Here is a 25,529-nt window from a genome sequence, read left to right as displayed (position 1 = left end):
GTCGTGTCCGACTCTTTGCGGCCCCATGAATCGCAGCACGCCAGGCCTCCCTGTCCATCACCAACTCCCGGAGTTCACTCAGAGTTGCATCCACTGAGTCAGTGATGCCATCCAGCCATCTCATCCTCGGTTGTCCCCTTCTCCTCCTGCCCTCAATCCCTGCCAGCATCAAAGTCTTCTCCAATGAGTCAACTCATCACAAAGAACCTCATCGCACAGAATCCAAGTGACGGAAAGTGTCAGTAGGCAAGGCCTCACACAGCTGTGTGCCAAGTGGTCTACCACTCCCAGTCATGAGCTCAGGATCCATGAGCATCACCAGGCAGTCATGGCCCCCTGCCCACCAGATGCAGCCTCAGCATCCTTGGCAACATGCACCTCTGAGCCACTTGTCCACTGATTGACATTGAGCTTCAGTCCGGAACAAGCTTTCTGGAGAAAGTCCAGTCTCCCTCATCCAAGAGATGGGAAACTGAACCCTGGGGTGTGTGACTCACTCTAAGGCTGCAGGTAACTTAGTGAAGACTTGGGACCCAAAACCTCTGGTTCTTGGGCTGGGAGACCTCTGGGAAAGCAAAGAACTGAGGAAACTCAATTGCATCCAATGCCGGGCAGCTCTCAGAGGTCTGTAAGCGCCAGGGTGACAAAGTCCTTTCTCCTTGTCCCTCAAGTCTGGCTGCAATTCTATCAGCTGACTTGCCTTCCAGTAGCAGCAGAAAAGCAATACTGGGAGCTGATTCTGCTGGGTTCCAGACACAGTGGAGGCAGCCCCAGCTGGAGTGGCCCCAGGAAGCAGTCATACAGGTGGTAGCTGATTCACTCCCAGCTCAGCAGGCCCAGAGCTCCCGCTCCTCATTCACACAACACAGACCCTTGGGAGACTGGGTCACATAGACCTGTGTTCACAGTGAGGAGCATTTTCTGTTCAACCCTCTGGCAAATTCGATGCGGTAACTTACTATTTCCTCAAGAAACCCCTGGTGGAGTGAGGTTGGAGGCTGAGACTAGCCTAAATTCAAGGGATATGTTCCTTTTTCGATGCTCAAAATAGCCCTTGGAACTGTGAAGGCCTTGAGAGGGAGTGAATCGTGATGTTCTTTGAGGATTTGGTTTATTCATCTGGTTGGAGAAAAGGACAGATGCACAGGACACGGCTAGGCATCCCTGAGTCCTAGCTGACTGTCAGTTAAGTTCCAGATATCATTCTTTAGGGTCAGGTGCTGATGTTGTTCACAAGCCACCTTCAGAGAAGGAATAGAGGAAACAGATTGTGTCCAGAGAGCAGTATAATCAGGGAACCACGGGATCATCACACAGGGGAAGATGAGTCAGGAGCTATTACTTGTCTCTTAGTTCAATCAGTTCCCTGGGGATTTAGGGGAGAGGACAAGCACATGGAAAAGCTAAGAGTCACTTGTGGTGCCCCTGGCAATAACCACCTTGTGTACTGGACCCCAGGCTCAGAGCTGACTCAGCCCTGTGACAGCCCCAGGGTTTCCCTTCTGGAAGGTTGAGATGATTCCCTGCTGGTATCTCATGAGTGAAGTATTTGATGAAGTCTCGGTGGGTGACCTGTAGCCAAGTTTCAAGAGTGGAAGGAAGATTGGAGGTGAAAAAGTATCGATTTATTAAGCTTGGTTACCTTGGGCCTTTGCAATGGCTATTTCCCACATGTAGAATGTTCTTCTCCCATCTTTTTGCATGGCTGGTTCCTTCTCCACATTCAGCACCATCTCAAATGTGTCTTCCTCAGGCAGGCCTTCTCTGCCCACTCCAGGCTCACAAGCACAGAGCCTGATCCTTTTGAAAAGCCCATAGACACTGACTGCATTTACCTGTGTGCTTTTCATGGGCACCTTGAAAGCGTGAAATTGTCATTAATTTACAGATGAGGAAATTGAGGTTGAGAGACATTAAGCCTCTTCCTGAAGGATATAGGGCCTTAAGTAGTACAGCCAAGATTTGAATTCAGATCTGTCTGATGGTCAATCCAGTTGCTCCTTAGTCCTGGGCTTAGGGAACTTGGAAGCAATGCAGAGAAGACAAGAGGGTGGGGCATGGAGGGAGACACTGAGAAAGCATCTCACTATTGTCTGGGGCTCTGACCTGGGACATTGTCTTCCTGGAATACAGACTGATGAATGCTTCACCATCTGCAGTGTCACCAGTTGCCATGGCAGGGTGAAGAGCATGTGCTAATTCATGCACTGACTAGTGTGAATGAAAAGTGTTGCCTGCCATTTGTTGTTGTTGTTCTTTAGTCGCTCAGTTGTGTCTGAATCTTTTGTGACCCCCATGGACCTCCAGGCTTCTCTGTTCATGGAATTTCCCAGGCAAGAATATTGGAGTTGAATGCCACTTCCTCCTTCAGGGGATCTGTACATAACAAAACATTACTTAATTGGCTTTAAAATTCAGAATTTTGACTCTACACTCAGACTGGCATGCTACCTTGCTGTTGGCGAAGCTGGATATAAGTTCTCTCCACCTGGAGTAGAGACAGTATTGAGGACAGGACCCCAGTGGTATTAATCTTTCCCAAAGTTGACTATTTGTCACGTGATTGAAAGCATGTGTTTTGTTTTGGGAAATAGTAGAACAATATTGATTTGATGCTGAAGCTGAAGATCCAATACAGAGTGCCTGAAGAACTATGGATAGATGTTGGTAACATTGTATAGGGAAGGTGACCAACCATCCCAGAGGGGAAAAAATGCAAGAAGGCAAAGTGGCTGTCTGAGGAGATTTACAAATAGCTGAAAAAGAAGAGAAGAGAAAGGCAAATGAGAAAGAGCAAGATATACTCAACTGAATGCATAGTCCCAGAGAATAGCAAGGAGAAATAAGAAAGCTTCCTTAAGTGAACAAGAAATAGAGGAAAAAATAGCATGAGAAAGACTAGAGATATCTTCAAGAAAACTGAAGATACCAAAGTAATATTTCCAGAGTTGGGCACAATAAAGGATAGAAAAGTCAAGGATCTAACAGAAGCAGAAGAGATTAAGAGGAGATGGCAAGAATACATAGAAGAACTAGATAAAAAAAAAGGTCTTAATGACCTGGATGAGCTTGATGCTGGGGACACTCACATAGAGCCAGACATCCTGGAGTATAAAGTCAAATGGCCCTTAGGAAGCATTACTAGGAACAAAGCTAGTGGAGGTGAGTTATTAAAAATCCTAAAAGATGATGCTGTTAAAGTGCTGCCAACATCCAGTAGATCATAAAGAAAGCAAGTGGATGTTTTTCTGAAATTCCCTCTCATCAATAAGTACAAAACTACTCTCTTAGTCCCACAAGTTGTCATACCAGAAGCTAGAAGTGCAAGATCAAAGTGGTGGACAATTGGGTTCCTGGTGAGGACCCTTCTTGACTTGCTTCAATTCCCTTCTTGCTATGTTTTCACATGTCATAGGGAGGGGGAAGGAGGAAGAGGGAGAATAAGAGATAGAAAGAGGGAAAGGCTAGTCCCATCATGAGGGACAACCATCAAGACCTGATATCAACTTACTTACCTCCCAATGATCCTACCCCTTAACCATCATATCAGAATTTAAGGATTCAACATCTGAATTGGGGGGTGGACACAATTCAATCCATAGTGGCCATGCAGACCTGTTTTAAGACACTCTCATTTATTTCTTTTTTTTACTATTTATTAATTTTTCCTGAAATATTTTACAGAAGAAATTACATTTCACAAAATATACATAACCACAATGTATTTTGTTTCCAAAATATTAACATCTAATATCCAGCCCATGTTCAAATTTCCCTGATTCTCAAAAAACAGATGTCTTTTCACAGTTTATTTAGAGAATGTGTTCATATGTTGCACTTGATTGTTCTCTTTTGAAACTAAATTAACTGTCTCTCTCCCAATTTTTATGCCATTTATTTGTTCAAAAAGTGGGAGGAGGTAGGCTGGTTTGAAGAATGTCCCAAGTATTGGATTTAGAAGAGGGGTCCACAACACTGGTACCAGGACCAGGACCAGTCCTTGGTCTATTAGGAACCAGGCCACACAGCAGGAGGTGAGCAGCAGGCCAGTGAGTGAGGCTTCATCTGTATTTACAGCTGCTCCCCATCACTCTGCCATCACCCCTAGATGAAACAGTCTAGTTCCAGGAAAACAAGCTCAGGGCTCCCACTGAGTCTGTATTATGGACAGTTGTATAATTATTTCATTGTATATCACAATGTAATAATAATAGAAATAAAGTGCACAATAAATGTAATGCCCTTGAATCATCCCGAAACCATCCCCCTCCCCCCACCACCCTGGTCTATGGAAAACTGTCTTCAAGGAAAGCAGCCCCTGGTGCTAAAAAGGTTAGAGACCGCTGGTTTAGAGGATTGCCCCTCTCTTCCTTTCTATGTGTTATTTCCCTGAAAACTGGTAGTTAGATCTACACTTGAGTTCAAGCTTTTTTATTGGAAAATTTCATATGCAGACAGATATTTCTAATGGCACCACTTCAAGAGGTTCATAATTTCTAGTTGCCTCACTCTGATAGATGCTCATACGCACTAGGTCCTGATGTTGCCAACCTCATGTATGCATTATGTACTCCCTCTCTACCTTTCATTCATTGTTTTAGCATCCATTGATACCCTTTGCCTAGATCTGTTTTTTCATGAAGATGTTGCAAAACAGTGCTTTCCTGTTTCCACCACTCTTTCTGGATTTAAATCTTGAAAATTTTCAATTAGAAAGAAAATTCCTTTAACTGTAATTACATGAAATATGTCTCATAGAAAGAAAAAGCATATATATTGATGATTATTTTCCTTTCTCAGGGCTCAGAATGGTGAGTTGGTTCTCTAGCAATTGTCACAGTGACAAATTAGATATTGTCTATTAGTATGTAGAATATTTGACTTTTTATGCATTTAATTTGTTCCAATTGATTGGATGTTATGCTAAAATAGCCCCACTTTTGGCCTCTTTTTCTGGATTTCCTTTTTTTTTTTTTAAATGCGGATTTCTAAACTTTCTGTCCAGTCCCCTCTGGTCTTTGACGTCTTTCAACTTTCTGGTTCTTCAAGATTCCTAAGATTATTTTGTGCATTTCTTTATCCAATTCTGAAATCAGTCATCTCTTTAAGAATCCATGGATCCTCTGGTGGGAAATGCATTTAGAAATTACAAGTTAGACCTCAGGATAGCTACTTTTATCGAGTTATCTTTGCTTCTAGGCTTTTCAGTGGTCAGAGCTAGGAAGTCAGATAGTCTTTACAAAATAAAAAAATGCAAAATTTGATTGTTACAGACGTATGCTTTCAATAGAAGTTTTAAGATAGCAGGGTTTTACTTAAGCTTTTTTATTTTATGTGTGAACCTCTTTTCTCTAACCACTGTAAGCTTTACTTTAGAACAATGTTAGCATTTATTACTGACTTGCTTTAATCTGTAACATACATATGATACTGTCACAATAACAGAAGCTATATCAGCAACAATAAGTTGTTGAATATAGTTTCAGATTTTTTGCTTTTGTTTTGAATGAGGGGGGTATATTTATTTGTCTTTGTCTTTAGAAGACACTCTAGTCTGAATGTTGAGTCATAAAGCTGAAATTTAAAGCCACTGAAGTAATGGTTTGTTATGTGCAACTTGTAATCAACTTGATACAATTAGATATATTAGTCTTTGTTCTCAGTTTGACAGATGTGATTATCTATTTTTTGATTCTGTAACACTTTTCCATTGCATATCAAAGTATAAAACAAGAAAGATCTCACTTTCCTGTCCCTCACCCATAAATTATATTTTTCTTGTTTTTGGCTAATTCTACTGCTTCTAAATGAAAATAGACATATATGTGTACATAGAAGCAACAAACTATAAGAACTTTTTTGGATCTTCTTTTAAAAAATAAATACAAAGTACACCCTGAACATCTCACCCACTCCACTCCTTATTCCATCCACATTTTACCCAGTTGTTGGGATGCTCTGTGCCTTATTCCAAACACCCCTGTGGATGGTCACTTCCGGTATCTTGCTGATATTTTGTTTTTAAAAACAATGTGCAGTAGACAGCTTGTGCAGATGTTTTTTTTTTTTATATTCTTGGCAGTGTGTATAGTTGGGATTCATTCCTAGAAGGAGAATTGCTGAGTTAAATGGTGTATGTATGTGTCATTTGTTAGATATTCCCTCTGTTGGTACTGAACCACCAAAATTGAATTTAGACAATGTGTAAAAATGAGGGTTTAGACATAACGTCCTATCTATCCACACCTGGTGAGCACGCCAGGTTCTCATTGTTGTATCCAAGGGACAGATCGGGATAGATCTCATTCTGAAATAGGTCCTAGGAGTCCTGCAAGCAACCATAAAACATTATTATCTTTACTTTGGCTGAAGTAAGAATTTAACAGGTAGCCCTGTTCATCTCAGGCTTCCCTGATAGCTCAGTTGGTAAAGAATCTGCCTGCAATGCAGGAGACCCCTGTTTGATTCCTGGGTCAGGACGATCCTCTGGAGAAGGGATAGGCTACCCACTTCAGTATTCTTGGGCTTCTCTTGTGGCTCAGCTGGTGAAGAATCCACCTGCAGTGTGGGAAACCTGGGTTGGGAAGATCCCCTGGAGAAGGGGAAGGCTACCCACTCCAGCATTCTGGCCTGGAGAATTCCATGGACTGTATAGTCCATGGGGTTGCAAAGAGTTGGACATGACTGAATGACTTTCGCTGTTCATCTCAGGCTGAACAGAAGCTCTGAGTGGTTTTCTTTGTCTTCTTCGACTGATAAGACATTCCAAAATTATTTCTTTATATGTTTGGTTGGGCAGAAAAATTTTTCATGGCATGGGCCCTACTGGGATATTATGTCAGAGATATATCCATTTATCTTCAGCAAATGGGTAGTATTAAATTCATTGGTTTATATGTCCCTGGTGACTTTCTTTATAAATAGAAAGAAAACTAATATGTTTAATATGGATTCAATCACTTTACACCAACCAACTTGAATTAAACCCCTCTCTGTCCCCACTGCACTCTCACCTCTAGTCCAGAAATAAAAACCTACATAGACTGAAGGCTGAATCCAGCACTCTGTTGTGGAGATTTTACTCTCACTATTTTTTTCTGAAAAAAGAAAAAAATGTTGCTAACTTTAAAATCAGGAGATTGTACACAAGTATCCAGACTTCTGACTTCTCTTGAAAACTTGGCCTACTGGCCCGCTTTCCAGCATGGTTGGAGTGGAGGAGAGGCTGCCCTCAGTGGTAAGGCTTGTGTTGCCCAGTGCTTAGCATAGCCACCTAGTCCTTGTATTCATTTTCTTGCCTCCTGGGCCATGAATTTGTGAGAATTGCCCTAGACTGCTAGCTTGCTGAAGATAAGGACCACTTGTGTCTTGATCCTCTTTGACTTTTGCTAGCATCTAACCCAGACACAAGCACACAAGGTTTTCTGTATAAGCTTGTTCGATTATATAAAGTATCTTGTGGATGCATGACATTTATTTCAATATTGAAACCATGCAATTGAAATACTGAGCTAGTCTAGCTCTTTGATGCAGACTTGCATCACAGGTGCTCCTAATCTGTGCCATCCCTCTCACTACCTAAAGTGACTCGTATGTCCCTGGGCTGCCCCTAAAGTCTTTTTGATGGCTTTTCCTTCTTGCAATCTCCTGTCCAACTGAGGACATCAATGCACATCTCATGAAGTGGCTAGGAAGACCACATGAGATCACAAATGTCTAGCCTGGTCCCTAGTGTTCACTTTTATCATGTTAACAACAGTGTTTTGTCTCTAGGTTGGCAAATTTTTCCACACTCTCAGATAATCCATGCACTTCAGTTTGGCTTTCTAGCCAAGCCTCAAGGAAGAGATTATAGTAGACTCTTTGTATTCTGAGAATTTTCAAAGTCCACTCCCCAAGGACACTGATTGAGGTAAAGATTTTATCGGGAGGTTTCTATTTTTATCAAATCTAATAATGGCCTAAAGGGAACACTTAAGGTAGTTCTGAACATATATAACTAGAAGGGCCTGATCACCGCTGCAGACTAGAACCCGATCTTCTGCGAGCACTTGGCGCCAGGAAAGAAGCATGAAGTGGCTTGTGCTCCTCTGGCTGGTGGCCCTCTCAGAGTGCATAGTCATGTAAGTACAGGGACTGTAAGTGGAATCAACTTCCTTTCTGTTTTTTTTTTTTTTCTTATTTTCCTCATATTCTTCTACCTGTCAGGGTTAGAAGGGAATATAATCACTCCATGACGGTCTTAAAGTTCAACTCTCACTTATTGGCAAGTACTTTGATATGGGAACTGTGGGTTCCAAGGGTCTTGAGGTAGATCTTCAGGGTTGTACGACTCTGGGGGTGTGGTCATGATCTATGTGAAAATGGAGCACTTTGCAATTGTTCAGTGCACATCCTATGCAAATGTACGTGTGGTCTTGTTGAGTAGCATTTTCCACATTTTATTCTAGGTGTCCTCTCTGTTCTCTCTTTACTTCTGTGTGTATGTGTCCACGTCTGCATCTCTCTCTCTCTCTCATTTATCTCTTCATCTATTTATTTCTCCATCTCTTTGATGTCTCTGTTCATGTAGATCTCTCTGTGTTTTTTTTTCCTTTTCTCTTTTCAATTTTGACTCTTTCTTGTTTCTCTAGCCTCTTAATTTCTCTAATTTGTTCCCCTCTCCTGGATTCTTCTCTCACCCCTCTCTTTTGCTTCAACTCTGAAGAATGATTAGGAAGGCTACATCTAGACTGTTTTTACCTCAAACAAGCAATGTGATCACAGTCACTTCACAAACTCACTGCACTTCAAATTTCTCCCTGTAAAGAGAGGATGAGAATCCCCCTTCTTCCTCCCTCCCTGAGCTTCTATGAGAAAGATATAGTGGGGTGGCAACAGCAACGGTAATGGCTGTCTTTGTTGAGACTCCCTATATATCAGGTACATTATATCCATAATGTTATTTAACAGCCAAAGCATTCTATATGGGGGGGTGGGTGGGAATTATCCCTTCTACCTTTTTACCGATAGGGAAACTGAGACTCCAAATGTTCATATGGCTGACCCAAGATAACACAACAGAATCTGTATTCAAACCTATGTCTTTGCCCTGTGTTTGCACAGCATTCTGATAATAGATGGCACTCAAAAAAAAAAAAAAAAGCTTGGAAAATACACAGTGCTGTTAAAAGGCCAGGTATGACTGTTATACTATAACACAGACAGTTGACTGCTGTTCCTTCTTTGTTTCCTTTTCCTCATGCTTGGTGAAAGAATGCCTCTAACTAAAACGAAGACAATGCGAGAAATCCTGAGGGAAAAAAACTTGCTGAACAATTTCCTGGAGGAACAAGCCAATAGAATGTCCGATGATTCTGCTAGTGACCCCAAATTATCTACTCACCCCCTGAGGAATGCCCTGGATGTGAGTGGGTTGGGAGGCTGGTGCTCCACAGCACCCCTTTGTGCTCTGGCCTAGCAGTGGGGCTCATCTAGAGGTGCCAGGTCAGTGGGGCTCCTGCAGGAGGCAAAAACAGTGGAGAACAGGGGCCCCATTCGCAGAGGAGAAGACATTCTCATCCTTAACTCCTGGTCTGTGGTGACTGGGCCCAGCAATGACCATGTGGCAGGCAAACATCAATTTCTGTGCCAAAGATGTGGCATTAGTTTGAGGGAGATTGTTCTTTCTGAACTAAGTGAGCCACTCAGTTACAGGTGAAGTGGTAAGCCATCTCTAATAGAAATAAAACCAACTGGAAATCAAGTGTGAATCCCCAGGTAGAGGAATTCAACTTCCAGAGAGCCAAGAATCACAGCAGCAAAAATTTACTGAAACCCTAAGGCACTTGATGCCATAAGAATTTAACACTATAGCTATTATTGATTTGAAAAAGGTCTCATCTGGTATTCAAGAATGGCCAAGCTACCCTGAGAGATATGCAAAGAGTAAATATATGTTTAGTGAAAGGGCCAGTTGTGTGGTGTTGATCAAACATGGTCTGAGTTTAGAAGGAGTGGCTGGGATTGATTAAGGAGGACCTCCTGGAAAAGGAGGCACTCAGGCTGGGTTTGAAGAGGAGACTAGAGAGCTTCTCAGATGAAGTCACTGGATTTCCTTGGGGGTGCAGTGATTATGACTCTGGGCTTCGAATACAAGAGGTACTGCTTCAATGCCTGGTCATAGAGTTAAAATCCTGCATACCACATAGCACAGGAAAAAATATTGAATGCAAGAACTCTGTGAGCAAAGGTTGTGAGCTGAATGGTGTTTGGAAAGTGATTTCAAGAGACATGTGACACCCAGAGGGAGGCAGCAGTCTGGGAATCGAGGGGAGCCATATCTGCACTAATCCACTTCTTCCTGGTCCTTCTAGATGGCCTATGTGGGTAACGTCACCATTGGAACACCGCCTAAGGAGTTCCGGGTTGTCTTTGACACAGGCTCATCTGACTTGTGGGTGCCCTCCATCAAGTGCATCAGTCCTGCCTGTTGTGAGTACCGCCTTCCCCATCTTGACTCATCCCCTCCACCCTATGACCTCACTGACACTCATCTCTCGTGTCTGCAGATACACACATTACCTTTGACCATCACAAATCTTCCACCTTCCGGCTTACGCGCAGGCCCTTCCGCATCCTCTACGGATCTGGGATGATGAATGGAGTTCTTGCCTATGACACTGTTCGGGTAACATGGAAACAGAAGCTGAATCAGATCTGCACTAACCAACCCCCTCCTGGTCCCCATAGATGGCCTATGTTAGGTCAGAACTGGCTATGGAGTGACCACTGCTTACATAACAGATGCAGGACCAGCTGGCAGGGCCTGTCCTTCCCTAACTCCCCTTGTGACTAGCCGCCTTACCTGCAAAATCCTGTTCCTGGGGAGATAGGGCCCCTGCTGACACACAAACTCCAAGAGTGGCTAACCCCAAGAGTGGCTTGGGGTGTGGGCTTGCAGCTCCTTTGCCCATGAGCAGCTCAAGGTTCCTTTTGTTGGGGGCAGGGAAAAAAGCACCCACTTTTGTATTCTGACTGTGCTGGGTACTTTCATAGCAATAACTTGTTTAATCCTGTAACAACCTCACACAGAAGTTACTCTGATTAGTTACATGATACACATGAGGGAACTGAGGTGTAGAGAGCAAGGGCCTTGTCACAGACATACATCTGGGAAGTGGTAGCTGGGCTGGCTTGTCAGGATTCAAGCAGGTGTGGGGTTATTTGAGAGAGAATAAAACTGATTGGGGGACCCTGGGGGCAGCCCAGGGCTTCAGATACCCAGGCAGCAAAAGCAGGGGCCCACACATATGGGAGGGACTTGATAAATGGGTTTTCACTCTAGGGGGCCACTGAAAGTCTAGTAAAATCAATGGCCTCCCTCCCCAAAGTGCCTGAGGATTTTCCCTGTCTCTCTATTTCTCTCTCTCTCTCTCTCTCTCTCTCACACACACACCCCTAAATGTGTATTTCCCAGGTAGCATATTCATAAGAACTCTGCCAGTGACATTGTAAAATGGGCTCCTGTCTTCCTTGGCAAGCACAGAATCCATAATACATTGCAATAAATTCAGTCCATTTCTGTCATCAGATCATAGTGATGCCGAAGAGAGGACTGCCCTGCTCGCTACTCATTTTGTCCTCAAGGGGGCACCATTGGGTCCAGTCCTGACTTGGTTTCCCCACCTATACAGAAGGCATGAGGCCTATTTGACTCAGATGGTGTTTGCAGAAATAGCTGGTGCTGGTTAAAATTCATGTCCGCACACCAGTGGAACTTGAATTCCTGTCCCAGCTTGTTTTAACCATCTGAAGTCTACCTAGGGCACAGCCAGGACTCAGTTCTTCTCTGAGGTTCTAATGGCATCTGAACCCCCCTAGACCAGTCCCACTTCCAACCCTCTATGTGTGAACACTCTTCTCTCCCACAGATTGGGAACCTTGTCAGCACTGACCAGCCGTTTGGCCTAAGCCTGCAACAATTCGGATTTGATAATGCACCCTTTGATGGTGTCCTGGGCTTGTCCTACCCCAGCCTCGCTGTCCCAGGAACCATCCCAATCTTTGACAAGCTGAAGCAACAAGGTGCCATTTCTGAGCCTATCTTTGCCTTCTACTTGAGCACGTAAGTCTGAGCTGGACGAGCCCTCTTTCCAAATTAGCTGTGAGATGCTTTCAGTTGGATGAATATTATGGAACACTTGTTACAGAAGTATCCTGAAAGACTGTGCAGCCCAGGATAACTATGGCCCCAGGGCTTCACCACTGGCTTTTGTAAATGAAGTTTTATTGGAACACAACCTAGCTCATGGGCTCAAGGGCAGTGGCTTGGTCTCTGGGGTGAGGGGAATGGGAGGGCAATGGAAGGTGTCAGGATAAAAGTTGGAGGAAAAAAGTAATACAGTTTGCTGGTGAGTTTGCAATGGAAGGAAAGAGAGCGATGGGAAGTCTTTCCTTCCTCACTAACATTTCACCGGGACCAACTATATAACTTTCAGGAGACAGTGCAAAATGGAAGTGTGGGACACCTTATCCAACTAGTCTTAGGAATTTCCAGACAGAGATAACACAGGTGGGGGCCCTGCTAAATGTGGGGCCCCATGGACAGCACAGGTCACAGGCAGGTGAAACCAACCCTGGGTGACCTGAGGCCACACCCCTAGCACTCTCAGGCCTTGATTTTTCTGAAAAAAATTACAGGCTGGACAAGGGGGAAGCCCAAACCCTTCAGCACACTGTCCTCTGAGGGTATTCAGGTTGTAGGAGGTACAGGGCCTCTTAAGAAGCCTGGGTGGGTGGAACCTGGCCAAGTGACTCAGCTTCTAATCTGCTCTGTGCCACTCTAGCCAGTGACTAATCTTGGTTGGGTTCTCAATCCCTCAATTTCTGCATCTGTAAAATGGGGACCCTATTAGGGCCTTGTTGGGTGGACAAGCACAGCCCTCAGACTGCCCAGCATAACAGTCCTCCAAGGAGTCCCCCTCTTTTATTCTCTCGACAGCCACAAGGAGAATGGCAGTGTGTTGATGTTAGGTGGAGTCGACCACTCCTACCACAAGGGAAAGCTCAACTGGATACCAGTGTCTCAAACCAAAAGCTGGCTAATAACTGTGGACCGGTAAGCCTCTTCCTCTGAATGCCACCCCAAATGAAGCTCCCACATATATACATAGACATATGCAGGCACACAAACGCATGCACAGACACATGATCACACACAGAGATATGCTCCACCCATAAAGCCACACATATAAGCACACACACAGACACATATAAACACACATGCAGGCACACATATAAACACACTTAGGCAGACAGATACACACAAGCACACAGACAGACAGACACACAGAGCCACATATACACACACACAAACAAACACAAACACATAGATACACAAATCCCCCTTGGTTCATAATCATCCCAGGCCTTCTGACCAGGGCTCTGACCAGGGTCCTTCACAGGGTCCAGAGAGGTCTGTGCAGCTGGGGGAGGGCTGCACCCACTGCCCTGTGATGTGGGAAGCATGGTTAGAGGACCCTACAGTGTGGTGAACAGAGGAACAGGGAGAATTTCCTCAGCCTGAACAGAGTTGTGATAAGATGATCAACTGTCCAGGTTAAGAAGAGTTATGACCAACCTAGACAGCATATTAAAAAGCAAAGACATTACTTTGCCAACAAAGGTCCGTCTAGTCAAGGGTATGGTTTTTCCAGTAGTCATGTATGGATGTGAGATTTGGACTATAAAGAAAGCTGAAGGCAGAAGAATTGATGCTTTTGAACTGTGGTGTTGGAGAAGACTCTTGAGAGTCCCTTGGACTGCAAAGAGATCCAACCAGTCCATCCTCTTCAGTCCACCCAGGAGATCAGTCCTAGGTGTTCATTGGAAGGACTAATGTTGAAGCTGAAACTCCAATACTTTGGCCACCTGATGCAAAGGGCTGACTCCTTTGAAAAGACCCTGATGCTGGGAAAGATTGAGGGCAGGAGGAGAAGGGGACGATAGAGGATGAGATGGTTGGATGGCATCACCGACCCAATGGACATGAGTTTGGGTAGGCTCCAGGAGTTGGTGATGGATAAAGAGACCTGGTGTGCTGCAGTTCATGGGGTCACAAAGAGTTGGACATGACTGAGTGACTGAACTGAACTGAATCCAGGACTGAGGAAGTTCTCAGTACATATAAATGTCAGTTTAAAACAGAAAGTTCTGAACAAATGGGAAAATCTGGTCCCCTTAGGGAGAAGCTACTCAGCTATGTAGAGAGGTTGGCTACCGTCTTGAGACCCGAAAGCAACTCATAAAAAGAGACGCTCCATGTAACCATAGCTACCCATCCCCCGACATCCATCCTGAGCCCACAGTGGAGTAGGCACTGTGATTGACAGAATCAGGAAGGTGGGATCCAGGAGTGGCCTGATAACTAACATAGTAATTGATGGGAATCTCTGTGATACCATCAGACAAATTTGCCCTGTCCTTTGGAGAATCCGTGGGCTATCAGGTATCATATGACCAGGGCCTCAGTGTCTGAGCTGGGTGAATGAGCAGTAATGGGAGACACCCTCTCCCAGGGCAGCTTGTCTCCCACTATGAGAATCTGCTGCCCCAGGGAACCTCCATCTTCACTGTGTGTTTGACTCATTATCATTGAGACACTGGATATAGCTCTTTGGATGTTCCTCATTTATTATTTTCACATTCATTCATTCATTGTTCATCCACTGTGTGTCAGGCACTTTAGCAAGGCAATGAGAATAAAACTTGCCCTCACATCGAAGAATGACTCACACACATAGTGAATTGTCACTTTGGTATATGCTAGACATGAGGAAGGGTCTACAGAGAATGACCAAGACAGGAGTTTGATATACACTGGGGGAAAGACTTCACTGAAACCATGACAATTAAGCTGGAATTTGAAAGACAAGGAGAAATTCACTAGTCAAAGGGGAGTGGGGTCTTCTAGGAAGGAAGACCAGCTTGTGTCATGGTCCTGAGGTAGGAAAGAGCCTATTCAAGTACTGCATTTTATTTTAGTTTTTTACATTTTATTTATTTATTTATTGTTTATACTTTATATTATTGTATTGGTTTTTCCATACATCAACATGCATCCGCCAAGGGGGTACATGTATTCCCCATCCTGAACCCCCCTCCCACATCCCTCCCCATACCATCCCTCTGGGTCATCCCAGTGCACCAGCCCTGAGCATCCTGTATCATGCATCAAACCTGGACTGGCGACTCATTTCTTATATGATATTATACATGTTTCAATGCCATTCTCCCAAATCATCCCACCCTCACTCTCTCCCACAGAGTCCAGAAGACTTCTATACATCTGTGTCTCTTTTGCTGTCTCGCATACAAGGTTATCATTACCATCTTTCTAAATTCCATATATATGCATTAGTATACTGTATTGGTGTTTTTCTTTCTGGCTTACTTCACTCTGTATAATAGGCTCCAGTTTCATCCACCTCATTAGAACTGATTCAAATGTATTCTTTTTAATGGCTGAGTAATACTCCATTGTGTATATGTACCAAAGCTTTATTATCCATTAGTCTGCTGATGGACAGCTAGGTTGCTTCCATGTCCTGGCTATTATAAACAGTGTTGCGATGAACACTGGGGTATACGTGTTTCTTTCAGTTCTGGTTTCCTCGATGTGTATGCCCAGAAGTGGGATTGCTGGGTCATAAGGCAGTTCTATTTCCAGATTTTGAGGAATCTCTGCACTGTTCTCCATAGTGGCTGTACTAGTTTGCATTCCCACCAACAGTGTAAGAGGGTTCCCTTTTCTCCACATCTTCTCCAGCATTTATTGCTTGTAAACTTTTGGATAACAGGCATTCTTACTGGCATGAAATGGTACCTCATTGTGGTTTTGATTTGCATTTCTCTGATAATGAGTGATATTGAGCATCTTTTCATGTGTTTGTTAGCCATCTGTATGTCTTCTTTGGAGAAATATCTGTTTGGTTCTTTGGCCCGTTTTTTGATTGGGTCATTTATTTTTCTGGAGTTGAGCTGTAGGAGTTGCTTTTATATCTTTGAGATTAGTTGTTTGTCAGTTGCTTCATTTGTTATTATTTTCTGCCATTTTGAAGGCTGCCTTTTCACCTTGCTTATAGTTTCCTTTGTTGTGCAGAAGCTTTCAATTTTAATTAGGCCCATTTGTTTTCTTTTTGCTTTTATTTCCAATATTCTGGGAGGTGGGTCATAGAGGATCCTGCTGTGATTTATGTCAAAGAGTGTTTTGCCTATGTTCTCCTCTAGGAGTTGTATAGTTTCTGGTTGTACATTTAGGTTTTCAATCCATTTTGAGTTTATTTTTGTGTATGGTGTTAGAAAGTGTTCTAGTTTCATTCTTTCACTTGTGGTTGACCAGTTTTCCCAGCACAACTTGTTAAAGAGTTTGCCTTTTCTTCATTGTATATTCTTGCCTCCTTTGTCAAAGATAAGGTGTCCCTAGGTGTGTGGATTTATCTCTGGGCTTTCTATTTCATTCCATTGATTCATATTTCTGTCTTTGTGGCAGTACCGTACTGTCTTGATGTCTTGTAGTAGAGCCTGAAGTCAGGCAGGTTGATTCCTCCAGCTCCATTCTTCTTTCTCAAGATTGCTTTGGCTATTTGATGTTTTTTGTATTTCCATACAAATTCTGAAATAATTTGTTCTAGTTCTGTGAAAAATACTGTTGGTAGCTTGATAGGGATTGCATTGAATCTATAGATTGTTTTGGGTGGTATACTCGTTTTCACTATATTGATTCTTCTGATCCACGAACACTGTATATTTCTCCATCTATTAGTGTACTCTTTGATTTCATTCACCAGTGTTTTATAGTTTTCTATATGTAGGTCTTTAGTTTCTTTAGGTAGATATATTCCTAAGTATTTTATTCTTTTCATTGCAATGGTGAATGGAATTGTTTCCTTAATTTCTCTTTCTATTTTCTCATTATTAGTGTAAAGGGATGCAAGGGATTTATGTGGGTTGATTTTATATCCTGCAATTTTATTATATTCATTGATTAGCTCTAGTAATTTACTGGTGGAATCTTTAGAGTTTTCTATGTAGAGGATCATGTCATCTGCAAACAGTGAGTTTTACTTCTTCTTTTCCAATTTGGATTCCTTTTATTTCTTTATCTGCTCTGATTGCTGTGGCCAAAACTTCCAGAACTATGTTGAATAGTAGTGTTGTAAGTGGGCACCCTTGTCTTGTTCCTGACTTCTGGGGAAATGCTTTCATTTTTTCACTGCTGAGGACAATGTTTGCTATGGGTTTGTCACATATAGCTTTTATTTTGTTGAGGTATATTCCTTCTATTCCTGCTTTCTGGAGGTTTTATTTTTATCATAAAAGGATCTTGAATTTTGTCAAAGGCTTTCTCTGCATCTATTGAGATAATCATATGGCTTTTACTTTTAAGTTTGCTAATGCAGTGTATAACATTGATTGATTTGTGGATATTGAAGAATCCTTGCATCCCTGGGATAAAGCCCACTTGGTCATGGTGTATGATCTTTTTAATGTGTTATTGGATTCTGATTGCTAGAATTTTGTTGAGGATTTTTGCATCTATGTTCATCAGTGATATTGGCCTGTAGTTTTCTTTTTTTGTGGCATCTTTGTCAGGTGTTGGTATTAGGGTGATGTTTGCCTCATAGTATGAGTTTGGAAGTTTACCTTTTTCTGTTATTTTCTGGAAGAGTTTGAGTAAGATAGGTGTTAGCTCTTCTCTGGTGTTAGCTCTTCTCTAAATTTTTGGTAGAATTCAGCTGCGAAGCCATCTGGACCTGGGCTTTTGTTTGCTGGAAGATTTCTGATTACAGTTTCAATCTCTATGCTTGTGATGGGTGTGTTAAGATTTTCTATTTCTTCCTGGTTCAGTTTTGGAAAGTTGTACTTTTCTAAGAATTTGTCCTTTTCTTCCAGTTGTCCATTTTGTTGGCATATAATTGCTGATAGTACTGTCTTATGATCCTTTGCATTTCTGTTTTGTCTGATGTGATCTCCCCATTTTCATTTCTAATTTTATTGATTTGATTTTTTTCCCTTTGTTTCTTGATGAGTCTGGCTAATGGTTTGTCAATTTTATTTATCCTTTCAAAGAACCAGCTTTTGGCTTTGTTGATTTTGGCTATGGTCTCTTTTGTTTCTTTTGCATTTATTTCTGCCATATTTTAAAGATTTCTTTCCTTCTCCTAACCCTGGGGTTCTTCATTTTTTTCCTTTTCTATTGCTTTAGATGTAGAGTGAGGTTATTTATTTGACTGTTTTCTTGTTTCTTTAGGTATGCCTGTACTGCTATGAACCTTCCCCTTAGCATGGCTTTTATAGTGTCTCACAGGTTTTGGGTTGTTGTGACTTTATTTTCATTTACTTCTATGCATATTTTTATTTCTTTTTTGATTTCTTCTGTGATTTGTTGGTTATTCATCAGCATGTTGTTCAGCCTCCATATGTTGCAATTTTTAATAGTTTTTCTCCTGTAATTGAGATCTAATCTTACTGCCTTGTGGTCAGAAAAGATGCTTTGAATGATTTCTTTTTTGTTTTTTGTTTTTTTTTTTGAATTTACCAAGGGTAGATTTATGGCCCAGGATGCGATCTATCCTGGTGATGGTCCTGTGTGCACTTGAGATAAAGGTGAAATCATTGTTTTGGGGTGAAATGCTCTATAGATACCAATTAGGTCTAACTGGTCTATTGTATCATTTACAGTTTGTGTTTCCTTGTTAATTTTCTGGTTAGTTGATCTATCCATAGATGTGAGTGGGGTATTAAAGTCTCCCACTATTATTGTGTTATTGTTAATTTCCCCTTTCAGACTTGTTAGCATTCGTCTTACATATTGTGATGCTTCTATGTTGGGTGCATATATATTTATAATTGTTATATCTTCTTCTTGGATTGATCCTTTGATCATTATGCAGTGTCCCTCTTTGTCTCTTTTCACAGCCTGTTTTAAAGTCTATTTAATCTGATATGAGTATTTCTACTCCTGCTTTCTTTTGGTCTCTATTTTCATGGAAAATATTTTTCCAGCCCTTCACTTTCAGTCTGAATGTGTCCTTTGTTTTGAGGTAGGTCTCTTGTAGACAACATATATAGGGGTCTTGTTTTTGTATCTAGTCAGCCAGTCTTTGTCTTTTGGTTGGGGCATTCAACCGAGTTACGTTAAGGTAATTATTGATAAGTATGATCCCCTTGCCATTTACATTATTGTTTTGGGTTTGAGTTTATACACGCTTTCTGTGTTTCTGGTCTAGAGAAGATCCTTTAGCATTTGTTGGAGAGCTGGTTTGGTGGTGCTGAATTCTCTCAGCTTTTGCTTGTCTGTAAAGCTTTTGATTTCTCCTTCATATTTGAATGAGATCCTTTCTGGGTACAGTAATCTGGGCTGTAGGTTATTTTCTTTCATCACTTTAAGTATGTCTTGCCACTCCCTCCTGGCCTGAAGAGTTTCTATTGAAAGATCAGCTGTTATCCTTATGGGAATCCCCTTGTGTGTTATTTGTTGTTTTCCCCTTACTGCTTCTAATATTTGTTCTTTGTGTTTGATCTTTGTTAATTTGATTAATATGTTTCTTGGGGTGTTTTGCCTTTTGTTTTTTCTGTTTAGGACTCTCTGGGTTTCTCGGATGTGGGTGATTATTTCCTTCCCCATTTTAGGGAAGTTTTCAACTATCATCTCCTCAAGTGTTTTCTCATGGTCTTTCTTTTTGTCTTCTTCTGGGACTTCTCTCATTCAAATGTTGTGGTGTTTAACATTGTCCCAGACATCTCTGACATTGTCCTCATTTCTTTTAATTTGTTTTTCTTTTTCCCCTCTGTTTCATTTATTTCCACTGTTCTGTCTTCTACCTCACTTATCCTATCTTCTGCCTCTGTTATTCTACTGTTGGTTCCCTCCAGATGTTTTGATCTCATTTGTTGCATTATTCATTATATATTGACTCTTTTTTAATTTCTTCTAGGTCCTTGTTGAAACTTTCCTTCATCTTCTCAATCCTTGTCTCCAGGCTATTTATCTGTAACTCCATTTTGTTTTCAAGATTTGGATCATTTTTACTATCATTATTCAGAATTCTTCATCAGGTAGATTCCCTATCTCTTCCTCTTTTGTTTGGTTTGGTGGGCATTTATCCTGTTCCTTTACCTGCTGGGTATTCCTCTGTCTCTTCATCTTGTTTATATTGCTGTGTTTGAGGTGGCCTTTCTGTATTTTGGCAGTTTGTGGAGTTCTCTTTATTATGGAGTTTCCTTGCTGTGGGTGGGGTTGTACAGGTGGTTTCTCAAGGTTTCCTGGTTAGGGAAGCTTGTGTGCTTGTTCTGGTGGGTGGAGCTGGATTTCTTCTGTCTGGAGTGCAATGAAGTGTCTAGTAATGAGTTATGAGATGTCAGTGGGTTTGGAGTGACTTTGGGTAGCCTGCATATTGAAGCTCAGGGCTGTGTTCCTGTGTTGGTGGAGAATTTTCGTGGTATGTCTTTCTCTGGAACTTGTTGGCCCTTGGCTGATGCTTGGTTTCAGTGTAGGTATGGAGGCGTTTGTTGAGCTCCTGTTGATTAATATTCCCTGGAGTCAGTTCTCTGGTGTTTTGAGGATTTGCACTTAAGGCTTCTGCTTCTGGTTTTCAGTCTTATTTTTACAGTAGCCTCAAGACTTCTCCAACTATACAGCACTGTTGACAAAACATCTAGGTTAAAGATGAAAAGTTTCTCCACATTGAGGCACACTCAGATATGTTCACAGAGTTACATGGAGAATGAAGAGGGAAGAGGGAGTTAGAGGTGACCCAAATGAGATGAGGTGGAATCAAAGGAGAGAGCAATCTAGCCAGTAATCACTTATTTATGTGCACTCCACAGTCTGGACTGCTCAGAGATGCTCATGGGGTTATACAAAGAAGAGAAGCGGGAGAAAGGAGATAGAGGTGGCCAGGAGGAAAAAAGGGGGAATCAAAAGGAGAGAGACAGATACAGCCAATAATCAGTTCCCTAAGTGTTTTCCACAGCCTGGAACACACAAAGAGATTCACAGAGTTGGGTAGAGAAGAGAAGGAGGAGGGAGGAGATAGAGGCGACCTGGTGGAGAAAAAGGTGAGTCCAAAGGGGGAGAGAGCAGTCAAGCCAGTAATCTTGCTCCCCAGTAAAAATGGGTACTGAAGATTGGGTTCTTAAAGGTACAAAATTGATAACAAATACCAAAAAGCAAAGATTAAATGTCTAGAGTAGAGGTTGGATTTTCAAAAATACAATATTAAAGAAATAAAATAAAGTCACAAAAATTATAAAAAAAATATATATATATATATGAAGTTTGCTTTAAAAAATAGGGTCTCACTCTCTCTCTTTTTCTTTTTTTGCAAAGTAATAGTAGGTTATAAATATGAAAATTAAAGGAGTAATAGAGGACTTAAAAATTAAAAAAAATTAAAAAAATAAAGAATGATAGTAAAAATAGTAAAAATATATCTAGGACTATTTCTTATGTTGTAGTGGGCAGGTTGGGGTCAGTTCATTTTTGGATTGTTCCTTGATCCGGCTTATATTTCTGAAGATCTATAGGCCCCTTCCTATGTAGTTGGTACTAACTACAGGGTTTCAATCTATTGCACCTGTCACTTCCAAGGAGGTTCCTTCTGTTTTAGCTTCTTCTGTTTGCTGGTCTCTCCAGTATCTAATTTCTGCCCTGACACAAGGGGGGAGGGTGGTGGACACTTGCTTAGGCTCTTGTTCAGGCTCACTTGTTCAGTCGTGCTGTGGGGAGGGAGAGACGCTGCCAACAGATAACACTGGCATGTGCTCACAGTGACTTGGCCACACTGGGTTTGCTCCCGCTCACGGTGTGTGTGCTTTCCTTGTCAACACTGCTTAGGCTCTAGGTTGCTCTGCTGGGAACTGTCTGAGGTAGGCCCTGAGTTGCATGCACTTCCCAGGTCTAAGCTGCTCAGGTTCAGGAACTCGGGTTGTCCTCAGAGGTGCAGACTTGGTTGGGCCTGTGTTTTGTGCCCTTCTCAGGTCCGAGCAGCTCAGGTGACCAGGTGTTTGGCAAGAGTGGTCGCTGTGAGTTAGCACCTCCCCCGTCCCTGCCACTCAGTTTTCTGGGTGTACAACTGGTACACCTTCTCAGGCGGATGTTGACCATGCAGAATCCCAAGAAGTCTTAGTTAACAATGAAGCCTGCTTGCGGTTTGGTAGATGATGCCTCTCTGGGGCCGCGATTTCCCCCTTACAACTCTGGTTGCCTGTCACCGGAGGGGGATTGTCTGCAGCCGGCAAGCTCTGTTCAGTCCTTTGTTCTGTGAGTGGGCCTGATGGTGTCTTAGGTTAGGGCTTTTCGCCTGCGCCTCCCTGCCCAGACCCTGCTTGCTAGTGGCAGATGCAGACGTCTGCGCTGCTTCTCCGCTGGGGGTATTACTGTTGGGCACATAATCTGTGGGTTTGATTTATTCATTTATTTTCCCTCCCAGTTATGTTGCCCTCTGTGGTTCTGAGGCTCTCCACAGACTCGGCAGTGAGAGTGTTTCCTGGTGCTGGAAAACTTCTCTCTTGTTTAAGACTTCCTTCCCAGGACAGAGCTCCATTCCTACCTCTTTTGTCTCTCTTTTTGTCTTTTATATTTTTTCCTACCTCCTTTCGAAAACAATGGGCTGCTTTTCTGGGTGCCTGATGTCCTCTGCCAGCATTCAGAAGTTGTTTTGTGGAATTTGCTCAGCGTTCAGATGTTCTTTTGATGAATTTGTGGGGGAGAAAGTGATCTCCCTGTCCTATTCCTCTGCCATCTTAGGACCGCCTATCAAGTACTGCATTTAAGGATATCAAAGAAGGTGACATGATGAGAGCAAAGAAAAACAGAGTCAGGGCAAGAGCTGAAGGAGCTGAAGGACTGTTTGGGAGTCAGTTGTGGAGGGGGCAACTGTGAGGGAGACTTCTGAGTAATCTTGATCCCCACTTTGTCCCACTGTTTCTCAGCATCTCCATGAATGGGAAAGTGATTGGCTGTGAACATGGCTGTGAGGCTCTTGTGGATACTGGGACGTCACTGATCCATGGCCCAGCAGGACCGGTCACCAACATCCAGAAGTTCATCCATGCCGTGCCCTATGATTCCGAGGTGAAGGGTCATGACACAGGTTTCTCCCAGTTCCCCCACACAACAAGGATCTCCTGGGCCAATCTCTCTCCCTTTTTGCCCAGCAGTACATGGTTTCATGTCCTGTCATCAGTATCCTGCCTCCTGTCATCTTCACCATCAACGGCATCGATTACTCAGTGCCTGCTGAAGCCTACATCCAAAAGGTGAGGGGCCAATCCTGAGAGCTGCTTCTCAATTCTGGGACTCCCAGATGGTGTTAGTGGTGAAGAACCTGCCTGCCAATGCAGGAGATGTAAGAGACACGGGTTTGATCCCTGGATCAGGAGATCCCCTAGAGAAGGGCATGGCAATTGACTCCATTAGTCCTGCCTGGAGAATCCCATGGTTAGAGGAGCCTGACAAGCTGCAGTCTATAGGGCTGCACAGAGTCAGACACGACTGAAGTGACAGCACACACACAGGCGAGAACCCTTGGGCTGCTGCTGGGACGACGGGTCCCTCTGCAGGCCAGTTCACACCATTGCAGAAGCTGCTGAGCTCCTTTGGCTGGGCCAGTGCCTCCCACAAAACCAACCACATGAGTAAAGGGCAGTCTGGGACATCCATCATCCAGAAATAAATGTTGAGACAGCACTCCATGCTGGCATGGCGGGAGTCACAAGGAGAAGGGAATACTAAAGGTCTCAGTCCTCACAGAGCTTCAGTTCAACCAGAGCCCTCAGGTGCATGAACATGGAAAGTCAGCTCTAGCAATCCCTGAAATAGACCATGTGACAAGCGGGGTTGGCAGTGTACTGTCCCACCATAGTGATTAGCAGTCTCCCATCCCATCTCAAAAATGTCCAGATTAGGGTGATAAACAGCATGATTACCTTAACACTTGGCTGCAACTTCCCCTTGCTAAGCCTCAGTGCTCTCTCTCTGAGTTGGGGTACCAGCCCCTTCTGTGGGGAGGTTGGATGCTAAGGTGAATAAAAGGTGCACAGTGACTGCATAGCCCTGGTATAGGGTGGAGGCTTCCTATCAGCTCCCTGTGGGAGTTCAGAGCAGGCTGATGGGCTCAAAGAAGGCTTTGAGGAAGAGGGAATTTCAGTAATTCTAAAACGAAGCCTCATGGAGGAATGAGGAGATGCTTGGGTTGAGGCAAATCTATACTGGATTCCATGCAAATGGTACCCCGGTAGCTATGCAAAGGTGTGCTGGGAACAGATCAGGAGTGATGAGGGCCACAGACTATGGCAGAGCCAGGGTAAGTCATTGACCCAGTCTGAAGTCTTCAGGGACGGTGACTGTGGGTCCTGGAAGGCTGCCTAGAGGGCCTGAGAGCAGTCTTAAACAATGCATTGTAGGCACTGCTATAAATCTATTTGAAATAGATAACTAACAAGGACCTACTGTGTAGCACAGGGAACTCTGCTCAATGCTATGTGGCAGTCTGGATGGGAAGAGAGTTTGGGGGAGAATGGATATGTGTATATATATGACTGAGTCCCTTAACCGTCTACCTAAAACTCACAATATTGTTAATCAGCTATACTTCAATACAAAATTAAGTTTTTTTTTTTTTTAAACAAAAAACAGGTCGGGGAAAATTGGGAAAAAGAAAAGGCATTCTGTGCAGAGAAAGCAGTGAACAGTGGACTGAAAGAAACAGAAACTGAGGGGGAACTGTGACCATTCTTGCTCATTAAAAAATTTTTTTTTATTTTAGTGTAGCTGATCTTCAGTGTTGCATTAAGTTCTCCTATACAGCACAGTGACTCCGTTACACAAAAACAAGTATATATACTTTTTTTCTTAATCTTTTCCCTTACAGTATATTGCTGGATATTGAATATAGTTCCCTGTGCTATATAGTAGGACTATGCTATTTATTCATCCTGTATATATTAGTTTCACTTGATAATCCCAACTCCCAATCCTCACCTCCCCAACACCCTTCCTCATGGCAACCACATGTCTTGGCCCTTTAACTTTTTACATGCACTCTCACATCCCCAGCTTCTAAGGAAACCACTTGATACTTATCAAAAGAAGGAAATAAAACCAAGAAGTATGCCAGGTCTGGATATTGAGGAGGGTTGCAGACAAGGGCTCAGGCTAACTGGTATATATTTCTGTCTCCCTCAGATTTCCAATAGCTTATGCCTTAGCAGCTTTCATGGGGACAACACAGACAAATGGATCCTGGGTGACGTCTTCTTGAGGCTGTATTTCTCAGTTTATGACCGAGGAAATAACAGGATTGGCTTGGCTCCTGCTGTGTAAATGCTTGGACTTGTTCAGGAATCAGTCAGGCCAGTTCTAACACACACTTGCTCATACTTAGGGCACTGCTGCCCAGGATGCTGGTAAACTGTGTTTGGTGCTTTGCAAGTTGTATTCTCACTAAAGAATAAAAGGTTTTATTCTTAATGGTTCTAAAACA

The 25,529-nt window shown here is 42.8% G+C and overlaps 1 protein-coding gene across 1 annotated transcript; it reads left to right on the top strand.

The window, feature by feature from the left end:
* Window positions 1-8,070: 8,070 nt before the first annotated feature.
* LOC138426532 (pregnancy-associated glycoprotein 2-like) lies at window positions 8,071-25,369 on the top strand. Its single transcript, XM_069565141.1, has 9 exons — window positions 8,071-8,123; window positions 9,256-9,406; window positions 10,356-10,473; window positions 10,551-10,669; window positions 11,913-12,106; window positions 12,983-13,099; window positions 22,978-23,119; window positions 23,206-23,304; window positions 25,232-25,369. The coding sequence occupies exons 1-9, from the start codon at window positions 8,071-8,073 to the stop codon at window positions 25,367-25,369; spliced, it is 1,131 nt and encodes a 376-aa protein (XP_069421242.1).
* The last annotated feature ends 160 nt before the right edge of the window (window positions 25,370-25,529 follow it).

The sequence above is a fragment of the Ovis canadensis genome, chromosome 21, assembly GCF_042477335.2.
Source record: "Ovis canadensis isolate MfBH-ARS-UI-01 breed Bighorn chromosome 21, ARS-UI_OviCan_v2, whole genome shotgun sequence".
NCBI classification, from domain to species: domain Eukaryota; kingdom Metazoa; phylum Chordata; class Mammalia; order Artiodactyla; family Bovidae; genus Ovis; species Ovis canadensis.
This window is presented reverse-complemented; position numbering and strand designations above follow the sequence as displayed.

Excerpts from the sequence above, each read along its gene's own strand:
- LOC138426532 (XM_069565141.1), top strand. The coding sequence starts at position 8,071 with ATGAAGTGGCTTGTGCTCCTCTGGCTGGTGGCCCTCTCAGAGTGCATA. Across the intron at positions 8,124-9,255 it reads CTCTCAGAGTGCATAGTCAT|AATGCCTCTAACTAAAACGA; the intron begins GTAAGTACAGGG and ends GCTTGGTGAAAG. Across the intron at positions 10,670-11,912 it reads TTGCCTATGACACTGTTCGG|ATTGGGAACCTTGTCAGCAC; the intron begins GTAACATGGAAA and ends TCTCTCCCACAG.